Source organism: Colius striatus, chromosome W (assembly GCF_028858725.1).
Source record: "Colius striatus isolate bColStr4 chromosome W, bColStr4.1.hap1, whole genome shotgun sequence".
NCBI lineage: Eukaryota > Metazoa > Chordata > Aves > Coliiformes > Coliidae > Colius > Colius striatus.
The window spans coordinates 12,024,970-12,044,408 of NC_084789.1; the positions used below are offsets into that span (position 1 = coordinate 12,024,970).

The 19,439-nt window shown below is 40.2% G+C and overlaps 1 protein-coding gene across 3 annotated transcripts in view; it reads right to left on the reverse strand.

Annotated features, from left to right (window-relative positions):
* LOC133628483 (kinesin-like protein KIF2A) overlaps positions 1-19,439 on the reverse strand; it is a 102,020-nt gene that overhangs the window by 15,601 nt on the left and 66,980 nt on the right. For 2 of the 3 annotated variants that reach the window (XM_062016695.1, XM_062016694.1), the window contains exons 15-18: positions 17,871-17,981; positions 11,759-11,826; position 11,181; positions 7,366-7,515 (exon numbers count right to left, since the gene is read on the reverse strand). In XM_062016695.1, the coding sequence (XP_061872679.1) occupies positions 7,366-7,515; position 11,181; positions 11,759-11,826; positions 17,871-17,981 (330 nt within the window). Of the gene's footprint in view, positions 1-7,365; positions 7,517-9,241; positions 9,356-11,180; positions 11,182-11,758; positions 11,827-17,870; positions 17,982-19,439 lie in introns of all 3 variants that reach the window. The other variant, XM_062016693.1, reaches the window with a different exon arrangement.

Genomic DNA, 19,439 nt, shown 5'->3' on the forward strand with positions numbered 1-19,439 from the left:
GTAAGAATGCTAATTTCTAGTAGTTTTCAACACCTACAGAAAACTTGTTTTATGTCAGGGTTTTTTGTTTTGCGTAGTGCAATAGACAGCAATTTTCAAAAAAGAGAACAGCAATTACATTCAGTATATTTCAGGAAGTCAAAATTAAATTAATCCCTTGGGGAAAAATGGAATTAATGTAATGTGAAAAATCTAAAAAGTGTGTAGTGATTAATACATTAGAAAAATGCATAAAATGAATTTACAATCTGGGACAAGCAGAATTTCTTTAGACATAGTTAACAATCAAAGGGTAAAGTGCTAGGTAGACTGCAATTAATGTTTTATTAAGATAGTATGGTTCCTTCTACCATGCCTTTAAAATACTTTTTGAAACACATTGTAAAGCTTAATTGAATTCCCCATGAACAATGAAAAAGCATGATATGAAAGCATATCTGACTGGAAGGACTGTCCAGTGGGAAGCTCTAGGAATCACTAGCATGTGGTATAGAGTCCTGAAGAAGAGACAGTTACTAAAATGAAAAAAACTGAAAATACCATAAAGAGATGTTTGAGAAGGCAGAGAATCCTGAGAAAAATAAGTTAGTGTAATAAGGATTTTTCTTTTCTATCATAATTTTCATCATAATATTAATAAAACAAGTTTTAATTCCTGTTGAACATTTAAGGAACCAGGACTAGAGTTGATAATCAGCAGTGAGGGAAAATTGTCCTTTAGAAGATGCCTCTCAGTCCCAGTTTTCCACTCATGCAGCCCAGGGAGACATCCTGGGAACATGATGTGGTTCTACCAAATGTTGCTCTTGGGCTTTACTCCATGGAAATCAGGATGTAAGGGAGAGGAATGAAGGGTAGCCAGAATTCTAAATGTAGAGAAAGACAAACTTGCTTGAAACAGGTGTTGCATACATGGAAAGTAATGGTAAAAAATACAGGAGTGTTAAATAAAATGGATGCATTTCCTAGGCTACTTATAGCTACCAAAAAAGAGATGAAGCTATACTGGAAAAAATGCACGCTATAAAAAAAGGCAAGCCTAGAGTAGACTCTGTCTAGATATTAAAAGACCTAATCAGCTGTAGTGAGTCTGGGATGGTAATGATTTTCCACATCAGCTCTTGCAGTCCTGTGCTTACTGTTGATATCAATATTATGACTACTGCTCGCACAGCATCAGGGCTGTCCCTCCAGCATTCCTTCCCCCACCTTCACCTATAGCTGTGGGTGAGCACAATCTCGGGAGGGATCACGGCCAGAACAGCTGAACCAGGCTGACTAAGGAGATATTCCATACCATATGACGTCAGCTCAGTAATATAAACTGGGGGAGAGGAGCAGGAAGGGGAGGCAAGATTCATTTCTGGCCTTCCAAAAGCAACCGCTACGCGTACCGAAGCCCTGCTTCTCGGGAGGTGGCCGGACATCGCTGCTGATGGGAAGTAGGGAGTAACAGCTATATCTGCTTTTGCTTTGCTTCCCTGCATTGTAATTGCAGTAAGCCAATGAGTGCAAAGTTCCTGTGCTGGTCAGGGAGCCTTGCTGTAATGCAGCTTATCTTTCACTTTGTAATGTTTGGGAACATGATGCTACTAACACTGACTCTGTGCTGCACTCTAACCTTGATAACTTTGATAAGTTGGCTATATGATTTTGTGAAAAGGATGAAAGGATTTGGGAACATGATGACCCAAATAATAATTGTGAGTCTCATTCTGTTACTGATGGATTTAGTGTGCTGTGGGAGCTATCTTGTGGAGGTCGTGGGGCAAAGCACCTCTTTCCCTTCAGCTCGGACTAATGCAGACAATTTTGTTATACAGACTTCCCAGATCCTTAGTCACCCTTATATGAGAGTTTTAATTTTACTAATTAATATGGCTGGTATATTACATATTTTGTGGAATCTGGACTCATCTGGGTATCAGAGAGGACAAATTTGGGAAGGAAACATGTTAAAATGCCCCCTGAAGCGGCCAGTCCCTGGGTGGCAGGGTGTGTGGATGAATTTGGGCAAATTCCTAGGACGGTTATCATCTCCTGTAACCTGGGATTTTAAACCTGAACAGATAAAAACCCCTGCTTTATTGGCACGCCACCTGATAGAAGGGTGTCTTGTCTACCCCAGTGAGGCCCATCAGGTTCAGGCACTATACTGGGGCCTAGCCTCTGCCTACCGAGCCGCACTCCAGTCCTCTCAGAGAACTATGGTTGAAGTGGAAACTCAAACTGTATCTGAGACCACCATGGTTGAGTCAGTCGCAGTCCAGTCCTCTCAGAGAACTATGGCCAAGGTGGAAATTCAAACTGCATGTGAGAACACTATGGTTGAGTCGGGGAATCAAACAACCACCACAGTGGTTGCCCCAGTAGTGAAAAAGAAGCAGTGGATAAGGAGGTCAAGTCCATATCATCGATTAGTAAGGGCAGAAGAGGAGGAAGAGGAAAGGTTAGAAGAAGCAGCTGGTCCTTCAGTTAGGAGATCAGGAGAGGGAGTGAAAGAAATCAAAAACGAAAAGAAAACTACTCGATCCCTCCCCTCAACAACATTTTGAGATATGCGAAAAGATTACAGTCGCCAGCCACGTGAGCGGATTGGTGTCTGGCTGCTCCGATGTTGGGATAACGGGGCTGACAGTCAGCAATTGGAAGGTAGAGAAGCCCAACAGCTGGGATCTCTTGCTAGGGACCAGGGAATTGATAGAGGCATTGGAAAGAAGACCTCAATTTGTAGTCTCTGGAAACGGCTCCTCTCAAGTGTAAGGGCAAGATATCCATTCAAGGAAGATCTTGTAAATGCCCAAGAAAAATGGACTAGATGGTGAACTCACTTTTAAGCTGGAAGTGAGTGTATGTAAACTAAGGGGGAAGATAGCTGTTAGAAAAGGACCACCCAAGAGGGCTGTCAGTATAGTAGCTGCCAGAACAAAAGTGGACAATCAGCAATCTCCAAGACATAGATCTGTAACCACTTCCTTCGATGCCAATGAGGAGACTTCAGGTCTAAAATTGCAAGGATCAGATAGCGAATACTCTGATGAAGAACAGAAATAGAGGGTCCCTGCCTCCAGCCAGGAGGAGGAAAGGGATGACCGAATCTACTGGACTGTGTGGGTTCGATGGCCTGGCACATCAAACCCACAAAGGTATAAAGTCTTAGTAGACACAGGGGCACAGTGTACATTGATGCCATCAAGGTATAGAGGCACAGATTCTGTCTGGATCTCTGGAGTGACAGGGGGATTTCAGGAATTATCTGTATTAGAGGCTGAAGTGAGCTTAACAGGGGACAAATGGGAAAAACACCCCATTGTGACTGGTCCAGAGGCCCCTTGTATTCTTGGCATAGATTACCTCAGGAGAGGGTACTTCAAAGACCCCAAGGGGTATCGATGGGCTTTTGGTATAGCCACTGTAGATACAGAGAAAATCAAACAACTCTCCAGTTTACCTGGCCTCTCAGAAGACCCTTTTGTTGTGGGTTTGCTGCAACAGGTAACAATTGCTACCAGGACGGTGCACCGGAGGCAATATCACATGAACCGAGATTCCCTGGTTCCCATCCGTAAGTTGATTCATCAACTGGAGGCTCAAGGAGTAATTAGCAAAACTCATTCCCCATTTAGTAGTCCCATATGGCCTGTGAAAAACTCTGATGGCGGGTGGAGGTTAACAGTAGACTATCGTGGCCTGAATGAAGTGACACCACCACTGAGTGCTGCTGTACCAGACATGTTAGAGCTCCAGCATGAACTGGAATCAAAAGTAGCCAAGTGGTATGCTACAATTGACATCGCTAATGCATTTTTCTCAGTTCCATTGGCAGCAGAGTGCAGGCCACAATTTGCCTTCACGTGGAGAGATGTCCAATATACCTGGAATCGATTGCCCCAGGGATGGAAACATAGTCCTACTATTTGTCATGGTCTAATCCAAAATGTGCTGGAAATGGGTGATGCCCCCAAACATTTACAGTACATTGATGACATAATTGTATGGGGCAACAAGGCAAAGGAAGTGTTTGAGAAAGGGAAAAGAATAATTCAGATTCTCCTAAAAGCTGGTTTTGCTGTAAAAAGAAACAAAGTAAAGGGACCTGCACAAGAGATCCAGTTTTTGGGCATAAAATGGCAAGATGGATGTCGGCATGTGCCTATAGATGTTGTGAAAAAAATAGCGACTATGTCTCAACCAACTAATAAGAAAGAAACACAAGCTTTCCCGGGCCTTGTGGGATTCTGGAGGATGCATATCCCAGGTTATAGTCAGCTTGTGAGCCCTCTTTTTAGAGTAACCAGAAAGAAGAACTGTTTTGAGTGGGGCCTTGAGCAACAACAAGCTTTTCAACAAATTAAATGGGAAATAGCTTGTGCAGTCGCCCTTGGGCCCATCCGTACAGGATCAGATGTGCAAAATATCCTCTACACTGCTGCTGGAGAGCATGGTCTCACCTGGAGCCTCTGGCAGAAAACATCTGGAGAAACCCGAGGTCGACCATTAGGGTTTTGGAGCCGAGGATATCGAGGATCAGAAGCCCACTACATACCAACTGAAAAAGAAATACTAGCAGCATATGAGGGACTTCGAGCTGCTTCAGAAGTCATTGGCACAGAAGCTTACCTCCTCTTGGCACCACGTCTGCCTGTGCTACACTGGATGTTCAAAAGGAAAACACCTTCTATACATCATGCAACCAGCACTACATGGAGTAAGTGGATGGCGTTGATTACACAACGATCTCAGCTGGGGAAATCTAATCGCCCAGGAATCCTGGAAGAGATCATGGACTGGCAAGAAGGCAGAGATTTTGGAGCATTGCCTGAGGAAGTAGCTCGTGCCCAATAGGCACCACCATATAATGAACTATCAGAAGATGAGAGGCATTATGCTTTGTTTACTGATGGATCCTGCTGCGTAGTAGGAAATCATCGTAAGTGGAAAGCTGCTGTGTGGAGTCCCACACGACGAGTTGTTGAGGCCATTGAAGGAGAAGGTGAGTCGAGTCAGTTTGCTGAAGTGAAAGCCATCCAACTAGCTCTAAAGACTGCAGAACGAGAGAAGTGGCCAGTACTCTATCTTTATACTGACTCCTGGATGGTGGCTAATGCCCTATGGGGATGGCTACAGCAATGGAAGAAGACCAACTGGCAGCGCAAGGGTAAACCCATCTGGGCTGCTGCATTATGGCAAGACATTGCTGCTCGGGTGGAAAACATGACTTTGAACATACATCATGTAGATGCTCACGTGCCCAAAAGCCGTGCCACTGAAGAACAATGGAACAACCAACAGGTAGATAAAGCTGCCAAAATTGAAGTAGCTCAGGTAGACCTAGACTGGGAGCGTAAAGGTGAGCTATTTATAGCTCGGTGGGCCCATGAAACATCAGGACATCTGGGAAGAGATGCAACATATAGATGGGCTCGTGATCGAGGGGTGGACTTGACCATGGAAGCCATTACACAGGTCACCCACGAATGTGAAACGTGCTGCAATCAAGCGAGCCACATGAATTAAGTCTCCCTGGAACAGAGGCTGATGGCTGGGTTTTCAATATGGTGAGGCCTGGCAAATTGACTATGTTGGACCGCTACCACGAACACACCAAGGCAAGCGTAATATACTCACCATGGTGGAAGCAACTACCAGTTGATTGGAAACATACCCCGTAAACCATGCTACTGCCCAAAATACTGTCTTGGGTCTTGAAAGGCAAGTTTTGTGGAGATATGGTACTCCAGAAAGAATTGAATCAGACAATGGGACTAATTTTCGAAATAATCTCATAAACTCCTGGGCAAAGAAACATGGCATTGAGTGGATATACCACATCCCCTATCATCCACAAGCCTCTGGAAAGACTGAAAGATATAACGGATTACTAAAGACCATGTTGAGAGCACTGGGCAATGGGGCCTGGAAGCAGTGGGATAAAAATTTAGCAGAAGCCACTTGGCTGGTTAACAGCAGAGGTTCAACTAATCATCCTGGTCCTGCCCAAACAAAACCACTACATACTGTGGGAGGAGATAAGGTCCCTGTAGTGCACCCAGGGAAATGGCTGGGGAAGGCAGTATGGGTTGCACCTCCCATGGGAAAGGGCAAACCCATTTGTGGGATTGTCTTTGCTCAAGGGCCTGGGTGTACTTGGTGGGTGATGAGAAAGGATGGGGAAACTCGATGTGTACCTCAAGGAGATTTAACCTTGGGGGAAAAATAACCTGTTATGTGAGTTGTCTGTTGTAGGCAATGAGGTATGAACTTCGCAAGAAACCGGACAAGTGGACAAACCAAGCAGGTGCTGGTGCCCAACACTGAACACACTGTTTTCCCCTGACCTGGATATCCATCTTGATGGATGAGACCTAAGTTATGGCCTGCTCCAGTGAACATCTACAGAGGATGAAAGATATAAGAATGTTGTTTGTTTGATGCAAGATGCAAGAGGGAATGCAAGAATGATGTTTGCCTGTTGAAGAGTGGGGGTACTGGTTAATGAGAGTATATAAGAATGTATATGGGTTGTTAAGATGGTTTGTCTGAGCATGACATAAAGAGTATGGAATAAGGGGTGGAGACTGTAGTGGGTCTGGAATGGTAATGATTTTCCACATCAGCTCTTGCAGTCCTGTGCTTACTGTTGATATCAATATTATGACTACTGCTCGCACAGCATCAGGGCTGTCCCTCCAGCATTCCTTCCCCCACCTTCACCTATAGCTGTGGGTGAGCACAATCTCGGGAGGGATCACGGCCAGAACAGCTGAACCAGGCTGACCAAGGAGATATTCCATACCATATGACGTCAGCTCAGTAATATAAACTGGGGGAGAGGAGCAGGAAGGGGAGGCAAGATTCATTTCTGGCCTTCCAAAAGCAACCGCTACACGTACCGAAGCCCTGCTTCTCGGGAGGTGGCCGGACATCGCTGCTGATGGGAAGTAGAGAGTAACAGCTTTATCTGCTTTTGCTTTGCTTCCTGCACGCGCGGCTTTGCTGTTTCTTTATTAAACTGCTTTTATCTCAACCCACGAGATTTCCATCTTATTTTCTCCCCTTCCCTTGCTTGCTTGCTGAGGAGGTGGGGGATAGAGTGATGTGGTGGGCACCTGGCATCCAGCCAGGGTCAAACTACCACATCAGCAAGGAAGATAAAGAAAAGTAAAACATTCTCCTCACTCTTCAAAGAACCTTTTTTTTTTCGTGTATGGGAATTAACATAATACCATAAAGTGAAAAGGTAAAGGGGCATAATGTATCTACTTAATGATATTGCTAATAGGCTATGAATACACATTACTCTGGATCTGTTCTGCCACTGTATTTATTATAATTTCTTTCCATTTAATGCTGTAAAACACTTACGTTTTGTTCACAAAGAAGTTTGAGATCATCTCTCTGAGGAGAGCTCCCCACATCCCACTGTGTCTCTAAGTCATCAATCTGATTGGTAGTATGGTGTATAATGGGACAGATATCTCCTGCAGCACTAGGATCAACCATCAGCTCCTTCACCTTGCAATCAGAAAATATTTAATTTGTGAATTAGTAACTTATTGTGCAAGAGAGTCACAATCAAAAATAAAAATCTATGGGTTTATACACAATGTAATTAATTTAATAAGGATGATGATATCAGCTTGAAACATTTAGTGTACTTTCAGTGACAAAAAAGATTAGTCCAACTCCTAAAAAGAATGAATCATTACATTTCAACTACTTGCAGGTGGATTATAGTCCATCTTCTACCAAGAGGTATTTTATGATTGAAATCTTACTACTCATTAACTGTTAAAGAGGGAAAAATTCTCCAGACCCTCAATATTAACTCCTTAACAATGAATATTTGAAAGAAAAGTTCATTCAGTATCCTAAACCTGACCATCTTTCTTTTTCTGTGTACAGAATTGTGCTTTAAATATTTAGTCAATCAGTACCCCACTAGCTGTTATAAGCAAATCCACCAAGAACTTTGAAGAAAATAATAATTTGCAACCAAGTATCCCAGAGAATTAATAGCTCCTTTAATTGAAAGAATTTCAAAGGTGAAAATATCTTATTAAAATATTAGGTTCTTTCGGCATGCAAATATTTTAAAATACTGTTACTGATTCTGTCCAAAAAAAGCCCATTTCAAACAACATTTATGAAACAGACGTATCAAACTCTGCAAGTATAGCAAATTTTAGAACAAATTATTCATTTTCTAAGGGGAAATAATTTTTTCAAGTAGCACATATTTACTACAATGAAAATTTCATTCATCTTCAGAGTGGTGAAAACTTTAAAAAATGTATCTGTATTAATTATTTAATTAATTGATCTGTTTAATTAGATGTATTCAAATGTGCCCTCATGGCCAAGAAGGCCAATGGCATCCTGGGGTGTATTAGAAGGGATGTGGTTAGTAGGTCGAGAGAGAGGTTCTCCTCCCTCTCTACTCTTGTGAGATTGCATCTGGAATATTGTATACAGTTCTGGGCCCCTCAGTTCAAGAAGGATAGGGAGCTGCTGGAGAGAGTTCAGAGCAAGGCCACCAAGATGATTAAGGGAATGGAGCATCTCCCTTATGAGGAAAGGTTGAGGGAGCTTGGGCTCTTTAGCTTGGAGGACACTGAAGGGTGATGTCATTAATGTTTACAAATGCATAAAGGGACAGTGTCAGGAGGATGGAGCCAGGCTGTTCTCAATGATGTCCAATAATAGGACAAGGGACAACAGGTACAAGCTAGAACATGAGGTTCCAAAAAAACATAAGGAAAAATTTCTTCACTATAAGGGTAACAGAGCACTGGAATGGAATACCCAGATGGGTTAAGTCTCCTCTGGAGACATTCAAAACCCACCTGGATGAGTTCCTGTGTGACCTACTGTAGGAGGTCCTACTCTGGCAGGGGGGTTGGACTAGATGATCTTTTGATTCTGATTCTGTGATTCTGTGAAATTACCCTAAACACAAACTTGTCTGATTTGGTCCACTAAATATACAAACATGACATCATCATTTTTTATAAAATGTATGGAGGAAATTAGCAAGCCTGGATACAGAGTGTGGATGTTTAAGGAGAGTGAATAAAATAGTGGAAAGATGATTACAGATCATGCAGAATCATCACCTGCCAAAAAAAAAACCAAAACAAAGTATGTGTGACTCAAGGCAAAGGGACTAATGAAAGGTTGGTCTGTAAAATTACATTGACAAAAAGAAAACTTAAAAATATTCCATGTGTAGAATGAAGATCTGGTGACTGAAGGAGAAAAGTCGTCATACTCATAGGAAGGAGAGAGATCAGAGCGACTGCCACTACCCTGTGAGAAGGGAATGTCTGAAGGACTAATTCCAAATTCCTTTACTCTGCAGCAGCAAAATACAACAGCAAATTAAAATGTTCTCATAAACACAATTACAACTCTTGATTTAGCATTTTTAATAGCTTAACAATAAAATTATTTTTATATTAAAACATAAGGAAGAGTGTCGACATATTTAAAACTTCTGCAAATAGTCACAGATCACTAACAAAATTGAACACCACCTGTGCTGTCAATTTGAAGAAGACTATAATAGCAATGTTTTTAGAGGAATAATTTCAGATTTTGGTTCATGCAGTTAATAAAATATGCTCTACATTCAATATTCCATTAAACTGCTCCTTTTAACATATCTGAAATGGAGCCGTTTAATTATTTAAATATTTCAGTTTAGTTTCTAAAGACTTGGACCACTGAATTTTTGCATATCCTTTCTTAAGATTGCTAATGTTTCTCAAGGCCTCAGGACCTTTGTATAGTTAAAAGTTTCTTAAGACTGTTCATGTTTCTCAAGGCCTTATGACTCTGTCAGACAAAGCATTGTCTAGAAAGAGAATGCCCAAGACCAGCAGATGTTCAAGATGTAAGCTGAGTGAATTAGCAGAGTGATAGCAAATCACTTAAGCAAATCTAGAGGACAAGATCTGACAGGAGGAAATAATAACTTATAGATTTTGGTAATTGTTTCCTGGAATAGGCTTGTTTATGGAAAATAACCTCATGAAAGGCATTGAATATTCACATTTTAATGTATAAAATGAGTGTGCTTTTGTCATGTTTAGTGGAAGTTTCCGGCACATTTGATGAAAGTGCATCCAACCCTGCATTAAAGAATACCTGCTTAAGAACAACTCCCTTGTTACTGAGTCTTTATTTCGGGATCCTTACCTAGACTCACCTAACTTCCAACTCTCAGTGAATAATGTTAGAAAGCAAGGGGGTTTGGAAGCTCTGACTTTGAATCATATCAAATCACTATAACACTTTAAATTCTATATTGTACCCATCTTACACTGTGCAGATATTGGTGTTCAGCACCTAAAAAGTAATCGTACTGTGAAAATTATATATTACTAGAAAAAAATACTACACAAAACACATGAAACAACTTCACAGTGATGGGCATTTATTCCATGACAACATACAAATTTAACACCAAGGGGAAGAAACAGTTTCAGCACAATGATTTAGTATACTAGAAATAGGTATTTAATTTGTTTTGCAGTGTATTTTTCTGGAGTCACTTCAGCAATATGTATTCTATAAGGGATATAAAGATCCAACAAGTTATGATGGATGTGCAATGTCCTTCATTATGTTACTGTCAAGCAGAGGAGTAGATGTCCCCTTCTCATTAGAAAGGAAATCATTTAGACTGGTCCAAGCCAGGCAAATTTGCTACTAACTCTTCATCAAAACACAGACATTCGAATACCGAGAGGAGATGGCAGCAAGCTTCTCTCGCAGCCCTTTGTGCCCAATTAGCGACTTGCCGAAGGGTAGGTGTGCCCAGACAAGCAGGAGCAGCCTTGGTTCTGCTCCATCTTTCACTGGGGCAAGCAGGCCACTAGGTGGTAATCTCTTCTGGCAAAACCAGGGTCCCAAAAACTTGTTTGCCTCCTTTGTTCTTAGCAGCAAAGAAGGGGGCGGTCTCTGGGTCAGTAGGTCTGACTGCTGGCACATGCAGGACCCCATCTCCACAGATATTAAACTAAGAGGGACTGCAGCTGGGGAAAGGTCCTTTTATATTCACTGAAGAGACAAAACACTTTCAGAGACAAGTACAGGTCTCAAGAAGTACTGCATCAGCCTCTGGAAGCATTAACTTCTTTTATGCCAATTATAATGTCACTGTTGGATTAACTGACTCTTAGGGGTCTTAGATATTTACCTGAAGTTGAGAAGTATAAAATTTGGGCCACAGGAACTGCAGAATTTCCATAATAATCATCTAGTTGAGAAAGATCTACATATGATATGATATATCATATATATATATATATATAAAATAAACAAGCTGGCAACTGAATGCAATTCCACCAAGGAGATGAAAAATCACACTGAAGAAAGTTATTTCAGCTAACATCCCAGGGAATCATCATGAAAATCAACTACCCCTAATGCAAGAGGTGATGTCACTCCAGACCAGGGGCAAAACTAAGAATCTTCTAGATTCCTTGCAATTCATACTATATCCATCTCTGAAAAATGGCTTAAATGCAATTTCTATTGATTCTCTTGTAATGGCTGCAAAAAGTGACAAATTAAAATAAATATGAGCCTGAATCAGTAATCAGTATTTTGGTTTTAATCTTATTAAGAAATGCAAGTATGCTAAAATTATTCAAGTAGTTAAAATAATTATACATCACAGAACAACAGTATTACAAACATCAGCATAGCTATATACAGCCACTATAGCTATAAGTAACAACATTATCCATACCTATTTGCATATCTCAAAGTATTTAGAGTGTTTTCACATGATGCCATCCCCGGAGAAATTGTAGCAATCTGGAGAAAATAAGCTGCACATTAATAAATTCCTTCATACAGATGAAAGGGTAGATTAATTCAAATTCACTTTTATTTTAATCTCTACTTTCATTTGAGATGTTATACAAAAACTGTCTACTATATACAGCTATCCTAATACAATGACATCTCAAGAAGAGATATCATCAAAGCTTCAATTTAATTTCTTCAACCATATCTAAAAAAGAATTCATAGAAATTTCAGTCATTTTCCCCCATCTCACCATCTTTGTAAAATAATATATAAATGTAAAACTCTAATTGAAAAAATAAGACTCCTCAAAAAGGGAAATACGCCATTCAGTAGAAAGTAAGTCTAATGTATACTGCAAATAATTTGCAGATTATTTTTTAATAGATATCTTTGTAGGCTGTTCTCTGTTCAAGTAGACTGCATGCTTATCTGAGAGATCTGTTTTGGCCACAGTCTAAAACTGTACTTAATAATATTAAAGACCATCGTGATTATTTTCCTAAGTAGAGATTTATATTTTTTTTTCTGAACTGGACTTTATCTATAAATAATACTTGCCAGTTAACTTATTATCAAACATATCTGAAATATATAAGTCTTTCCTTTTACAGTTAAATACCCTGGAGAGTGCTTAGGGACATGGTTTAGTGATGGACTTTGTAGGTCAACTGTTGGATTCTATGATCTTAAAGGTCTTTTCTAAGCTAAATGATTCTGATTCTTTGAAACAGTTTTTGAAACTATTTAAGGACAAGAACTTCATTAAAATTGCAATGGCTAATAAAGTTCAAAACCACATATTTATGTGGACTGTATGTCTTTGGATTCCTTTAGAATGATGCAGATCCTACTCATAATTGTCCACATGGAAGTTATTTTCAAAATAATTTTTTCAAATTTTTTTTAGATTCAACAAGAATAAGTTTCTGAATCATATTTTAATCTTATATACAGATGAGATGCTCCATCCTTAAAGATGTAAGTTTTTAAATTGCAACAAGAAATTCCATAAATGATAAAAGGCAAAGTGAAATAAGAATTAAGTGTAGAAATTACTAAAAGAAATTCGACACAAACATCCCCTTACATGGCAAGGTTTTGCTAGCAGGGTGGGGACTGCAGGAATAGCTGAAGCTGCTAGAAGCTTTCCCTATGTTCATTAAAGCAAATGCCTGACAGCTCCAAGATGACCCTACCACTGGCCAAGTCAATTAGACACAATAGTAGTGTCTCTGTGATAACATATTTAAGGAGAGGAAATAAAAAACAAAACAGGGAAACGACAGCAGTTGTAAGAGATGAGTGAGAATATGTGAGAGCATCAACTCTGCAGACACCAAGGTCAGTGGAGAAGGAGAGGGAGGAGGTGCTCCAGGTGCTGGAGGAGAGGTTCCCCTGCAGCCTGTGGTGAAGACCATGGTGAGGCAGGCTGTCCCCCTGCAACCCATGGAGGACCCCATGCTAGAGCAGGTAGATACAGCTAAAGGAGGATGTGACTCCATGGGAAATCCAGGATGGAGCAGGCTCCTTGCAGGATCTGTGGACCCATGGAGAGAGAGGACCTCATGCTGGAGCAGTTTTGTTGGCAGGACTTGTGACCCTGAGGGGGATCCATGCTGGAGCAGTCTCTGCCTGAAGGATTGCACCCCATGGAAAGGATCCATGCTGGAGCAGTTAATGAAGCCTGTGGGAAGGACTCATATTAGAGAATTTTATGGAGGACTGTCTCACATTGGAGGGACTCCATGCTGAAGCAGGTGAAGAGTGTGAGGAGTTCTCCCCTTAAGGAGGAAGGAGTGGCAGAGACAATATATGGTGAACTATGACTGCAACCCCCATTCCCCATCCCCCTGAGCCACTTGGGAAGAAGAGTAATAAATTAATTTTCCCCAAGTAGAGTCTGTTTTGTCTGTGCTGAGTGACCTCCCTGTCCTCATCTCAACCCATCAGCCTTTCGTTATATTTTGTCTCCCCCTGTCCAGTTGAGGATAATGATAGAGTGGCTTTGGTGGGCACCTGGAATCTAGCCAGGGTCAACCCATCACAACAGTACATAACAGTATTGTACCTAAAACATTGAATGCTTTAATTTACTTCACAGAAAGTAGACACTCTTCCAAAGAACATAGCAGTGATCTCTACAGTCAACAGCAGAAACCGAAAATGAAACTACTCATTATGAAACTATTTTTAATTACTTTTTAGAAATTTCACAGTTAATTATGTGGTTCTGCTGCCCACAAGCAGGCAGTGTACCTTCAGGATAAGTACTCTTTTAATTTAACAGAACATTGTTCAACTTCAGCTATAATAAAGCATAATGACTTGCTGTCATGGTTTAGGCCAATCAGCGAACAAAAGACCACGATTAGCCTCAAGTACCAAAGACCTGAGAATTGTCAAAGGGCAGGGAAAGCTTAATTGTTGCTTATGGTCCAGGACAAAACAGACCAGGCTACTCAGCCTGGGGAAGAAAACAGAAAATAATTTAACCCAACACCAACTAAAACATAACCAAAAAACCCCAAAACATAACCAACACAAAACAACAGAGAATGGTACAACGATGAAGAGTACAACTGACCCTTTAAGAACACCTCCCTACCCCTCCCCTCTTCTGGGGCTCAGAGCCCTGATCCTGGTGTCTTTATCTCCTCCCCCCTGAACGGCTCAGGGGGGCAGGGAATGGGGGTTTCAGTCAGTCCTTTCTCGATAGTTTCTGCCCTTTGTCTCTCTTCAGGGCAGGTGGGCTCCTCATCGGTCCTCCCTGCTCCTCTGCAGGGTAACTCACACAATGGGCAGCCCTGCACGGGCTGCTCCAACATGTGTTCATCCCAAAGGCTGCAGCTCCTCTCTGCCTCTCATGTGAGTCTGCTCTGCAGCCCACAGGCTCTCCAGCACGACCTGCGCCATGGGCATCTGCTCACACAGTCTTTTGCCCGTCCAGGCGCACTCACACAGAGCTGCTGGTGGCTCTCAGTCCTGCCATTGCCCTCCATAGATTGCAGGGGTACAGCCTGCATTCTCACCAGGAGTTGCAGAGGGGTCTCTGGTCTAGTGCTCCTCCTTCCTTCCTCCTTCTCTTGACTGTGGAGTCCACATGGTCGCCTCCATCTTGTACCACTCTTACACCTCCTCCCAAGCACTTCAAGTTCCCGTCCTTAAATAGTGATCACAGAGGCGCCAGATTGGCCCAGCCAGGGCAGAGGTGGGTCTGAACCCAAGAGCTGGGGGAAAGTCCAAGAACTCTTTATCGGGTCTTCATTGCAATCCCTTCCCCCTGTTAACAAACAAAAGCTGCTCCTTGCTAAACCATGACACTTGCCCTTTTCTTTCCCTCTATATTTCATCAGTAAAATTTCGTCAGTGTAAGATATAAAACCTAAATATGAACATGCCTACAAACCAGGCACACCCTGACAAAGAGCTAAATGTAAATATCATACTGTAAGGCTGAATACATTTTCTTGATAAAAGAGGCAAAGAAAGACCCAGAAGAAGGGTAAAGTTGCAGTTAATTATCTACTCTTCTCACCACTTGGCCAGTGGAGTGCAAATCTCTTCTCCTCTTTCCAGGGAACTTGGGAGGACTGGAGGCAATTCCAGGCTAATGTATCTCCTACATCTTCCTCCATTCAATATACACTGTTCAGAAATCTGTCACATTTCTAGACAGGCATCTTTTTTCTGTATCCATCTAGTTATCACAGGGACAAGTGCTGCATATGTAAGAGCTTAACTCAAACAATCATAAAGATGAACTATAGGTTTCTTTTCTTTCCTTTCTTCCTTCCAACTGTAATTCAGAGTAAGTCATAAGTACCCAAGTTCTCATCTTTCCACATCAGTAACTGAAGAAAAAAATATTGCTGATTAAATTCTTGATAAAAATTACATATATTCAAACACTAAAATCAGAACGTCACAAATGAGTTCTTGTGTGACCTACTCTAGGTGGTCCTGCTCTGGCAAGGGGGTTGGACTAGATGATCTTTTGAGGTCCCTTCTAGCCCTTGAGATTCTGTGATTCTGTGAAACGGTCCTAGTACTGAGAAACTACATGAAAAAGTAACAGGAAGAATGAGTTTGGAAGCAGTATCTCATCATTAAATGGTTTTCTTCTTCTTAATTATAAAGTGACTGTAGTTATGTGAATGAGAAAATAAAAAATGATTCAAGCATATTTCCACTTACTTTCAGAGGGGATTTTTTCTTTATTTAGAACTACATTAAATATAAAATAAGGAATGCAAACTTTATCAGAAATTAAACACCCATAGATCATGGATTATTCTCAATGTCATTTTCACACATTTAAACAGCAAAAAATGTTACATCAACTCTATGAGAAGAATAATTAAATAAAAAAGCTTGACCAAAATGAAGACAGCTTGTTAGCACTTTGAGTGGTAAGGCTGATGGTGAGAACTTCATGAAACATTCACAAATGTCAATCCTTCTATGTACAGAGAACAATTCCCAACAGGCTAACTTTCCAAATCTTCTTCAGCTATGTGGATACATTGGCTAGAGATGCATGATTTAGCTTTCTGATCCTGAATAGGATTTTTTAAGTTATATCTCAGTGGAAAGAAAATAATATCGTGCCTTCATTAGAAAACTGAAGAAGAATAAAAGATTAATCAAAAATGCTATTTTACCATCATTTTCAAATTAGAACCATACCTAACATCTAAAGAGAAGACTAGGCTGCCCTAACACCATGATATTAATGTTGTAGTCTGCAGACTGATGTGGCCTCTAGGCTAATTCCAAGAAGTCTGTGAAAAGCAACCAATGCAAACTATAGGTCTGTCTGAGATGGAGTTAATTTTCACTGTAGCAGTCCTCATAGTGCTGTGCTTTGTGTTGGTAAGTAGAAAGGTGTTGATAACACATCAGTGTTTTGGCTACTCCTGAGAAGTGCTCCCACAGCATCAAGGCTGTCTCTCCAACATTCCCCTCTCTCTTCACCAGTAGGCTAGAAGTAGGCAAGATCTTGAGAGGGGACATAGCCAGGACAGCTGACCCAAACTGACCAAAGGGATATTCCATACCACATGACATTTGCTCAGCAATCAAAGTTCAGGGAGAGGAGGAGGAGAGGGGGACATTCGTGATTTACAATGTGTTGCTACGAATACTAAAGCCCTGCTTCCCAGGAAGTGGCTGGAAATTGCCTGCTGATGGGAAGTAGAAAATAACAGCTTTTGTTTTATTTTGATTTTGCATGCGATCTTTGCTACTGCTTTATTAAATTGACTTTATCATCTCAAATCACAATTTTTTTCCATCTTACTTTCTCCCCCCTGTCCTGATGAGGAGGGGAGCGATAGAGTAGCTTGGTGGGCATCTGTCATCCATCCAAAGTCAACCCACCACAGAAAACAATCCTAACAGTCAATGTCCACTGCAGAGACTTTGCATTTCCATAAGGAGAAACATTAAAGATACACAAATAAAACCACTGGACATTTGTGCTTTTATCTGTTCTTTCCATCATCTGAATTCTGTTTTGCAGATTGATGCAAACACACATTTATATAGTATGCAACTATTCATCCCATCTATTCCAACTACTTCTCCTCTCAACAGCCTAGAGCATATTCTGATGCATTTAATACCAATTCTAAATTTGCCTTTGTTGTCTACAGATCATAACTCACCACTATACTTCCAGTCTACACCACCTTTTCCAAAATTCTGATTCAACAAACAATGCTCTCATGTAATTAAGACAAAAATTAAAAATAAATTAAAATGAAATTTAAAGCAATTGAAAAAAACAAACTCAAGCTAGAAGTGCTTCTAGCTATGTGCCTATCTATAAAACAAGCAATAAGAAAGGCCATTACAAAGTGAGAAGGGAGCAATTTATTTGAAAGTCTCTGATGAAAGACTCACTCTAAATATAATGTCAGATAATGTATAAACTTAAGTCTTAGACATTGACAGTAGCAAGTGACCAGTTCTAAAGATAAGATCCTAAATTCCTATCTTCTTTTCTCTTTGTAATTGTTAAAACATATAGTTAACTAAACAAACTTACCATACAGGTACGGGAGTTTTCTCCTATGAATGAATCTCTTAGCACCTGAGTAAGTTTACTTGCCCTGAATGGTGTATGAGGTTTATTTCGCCCTAAGGCTCTAATGCATTCCTGAAAGAGCAAACAAGTTTATATTTATTTTTATTAAAAATACATAATACAAATGTAGTTAAAAATCAGAAAATATATGCCTTAGTTATGTTGTTGTCCTCTAAGGAAATCATTAAAATTTACTATTAAAGCTTGAATTCAATGTGTTAGGCTTTTTGCTCTCAAGTTCAGTAGAGAGGTAGAAACTTAAAAAGAACTTCAGAGCCTAAAAACTGTCTGAATCTCATCCAAAATGTTTACATATATTGTATCCAACAACAACAACAAATTCAGTGTTGATGCTAAATCTCCAGACTAACAACTATTTCTGATTATGAACTGCAAAATCCTAAATGATCTATAGCCTCTGCCAGCAGAAGTGTGGACAGTGACTCGAGTTAAAAGGAGTATCTTTGATTCCAGCTCTACCACTGACTTTCTTTACAGCTCAGAAGAAAACACTGGTGCCCAAACTTTCTGAAAGCATCCACAGATCACAAACCTAATAAATACAGTTCTGTATTGATGCACTCAATATCGGAAGACACTTGAAAATCTAAGTCATTCCCTGAATTATAATATTTTTTTAATGTGAAAAAACAGGGATAATGTCTCTCCTTTCACTCACAAGAAGGGTATGGGCTAAATTAATATTTGCTATTGGTTGGAGAATTCCAGAGAGAAATACTGTACAGAAGTAAATATTAAGAAATTACTATAAAAGTTACAGCAGCAACTAAGTAACAGTGCAAAACCAAGATTGCGCTAATCTAAACATAATTTCTGCCCACTCAGAGTTCTAACGTCAGCTAATAAATTACTTCTTACAGAAAGAAAGTTTAAATTTAAATTTCCGATTTGTTGTTGTTATATTCTGATCATTAATTCCAGTTTCTGGCTATGCCTTAATACTTTGTGTACAGGATTCTCTTCATATTCAAGGCTCCCTTGGTACAGTTTTAACACACTTACACACAGATCTTTAAACAACTGTATATCAAAATCTTTTCATATTACAGCTCTGCTTTTAGCAGGATTAACAGATGGAAAGGCTTTTGTGTTGCATGAATTGTTCTACAGAAGTACAGCTAATCCTCCAGCTGCAGCCATTTGAAATTTCCTAGAAACAGCTTCTTCCAGAAGCCAGGCTAGAAACTGTAGGATGATAATCCAAGAAAGCATTGCAACTGTGAAACAGTATAAAACAGAACTAAAAGGCTTCAGAATAAAACTGCCATGATACAGAACTAATACAAAGGCAAATTGGCTTTAACTAAAATGGTTATTTAAAAACTCATTAGCTGAATTTTATAGAAGAAACAGGTAAGATAAACAGAAAGACTGAAGCTTGGTGAATGTGAATTTCACATGCAAATACTGAAAATGACTCACTACTTAGATGTGAGCATGCAGTACATTCCTTGATTTTTTTATATTTGTTTGAACATTACTACTATACTTACAAAAGGAGAAAAGCAG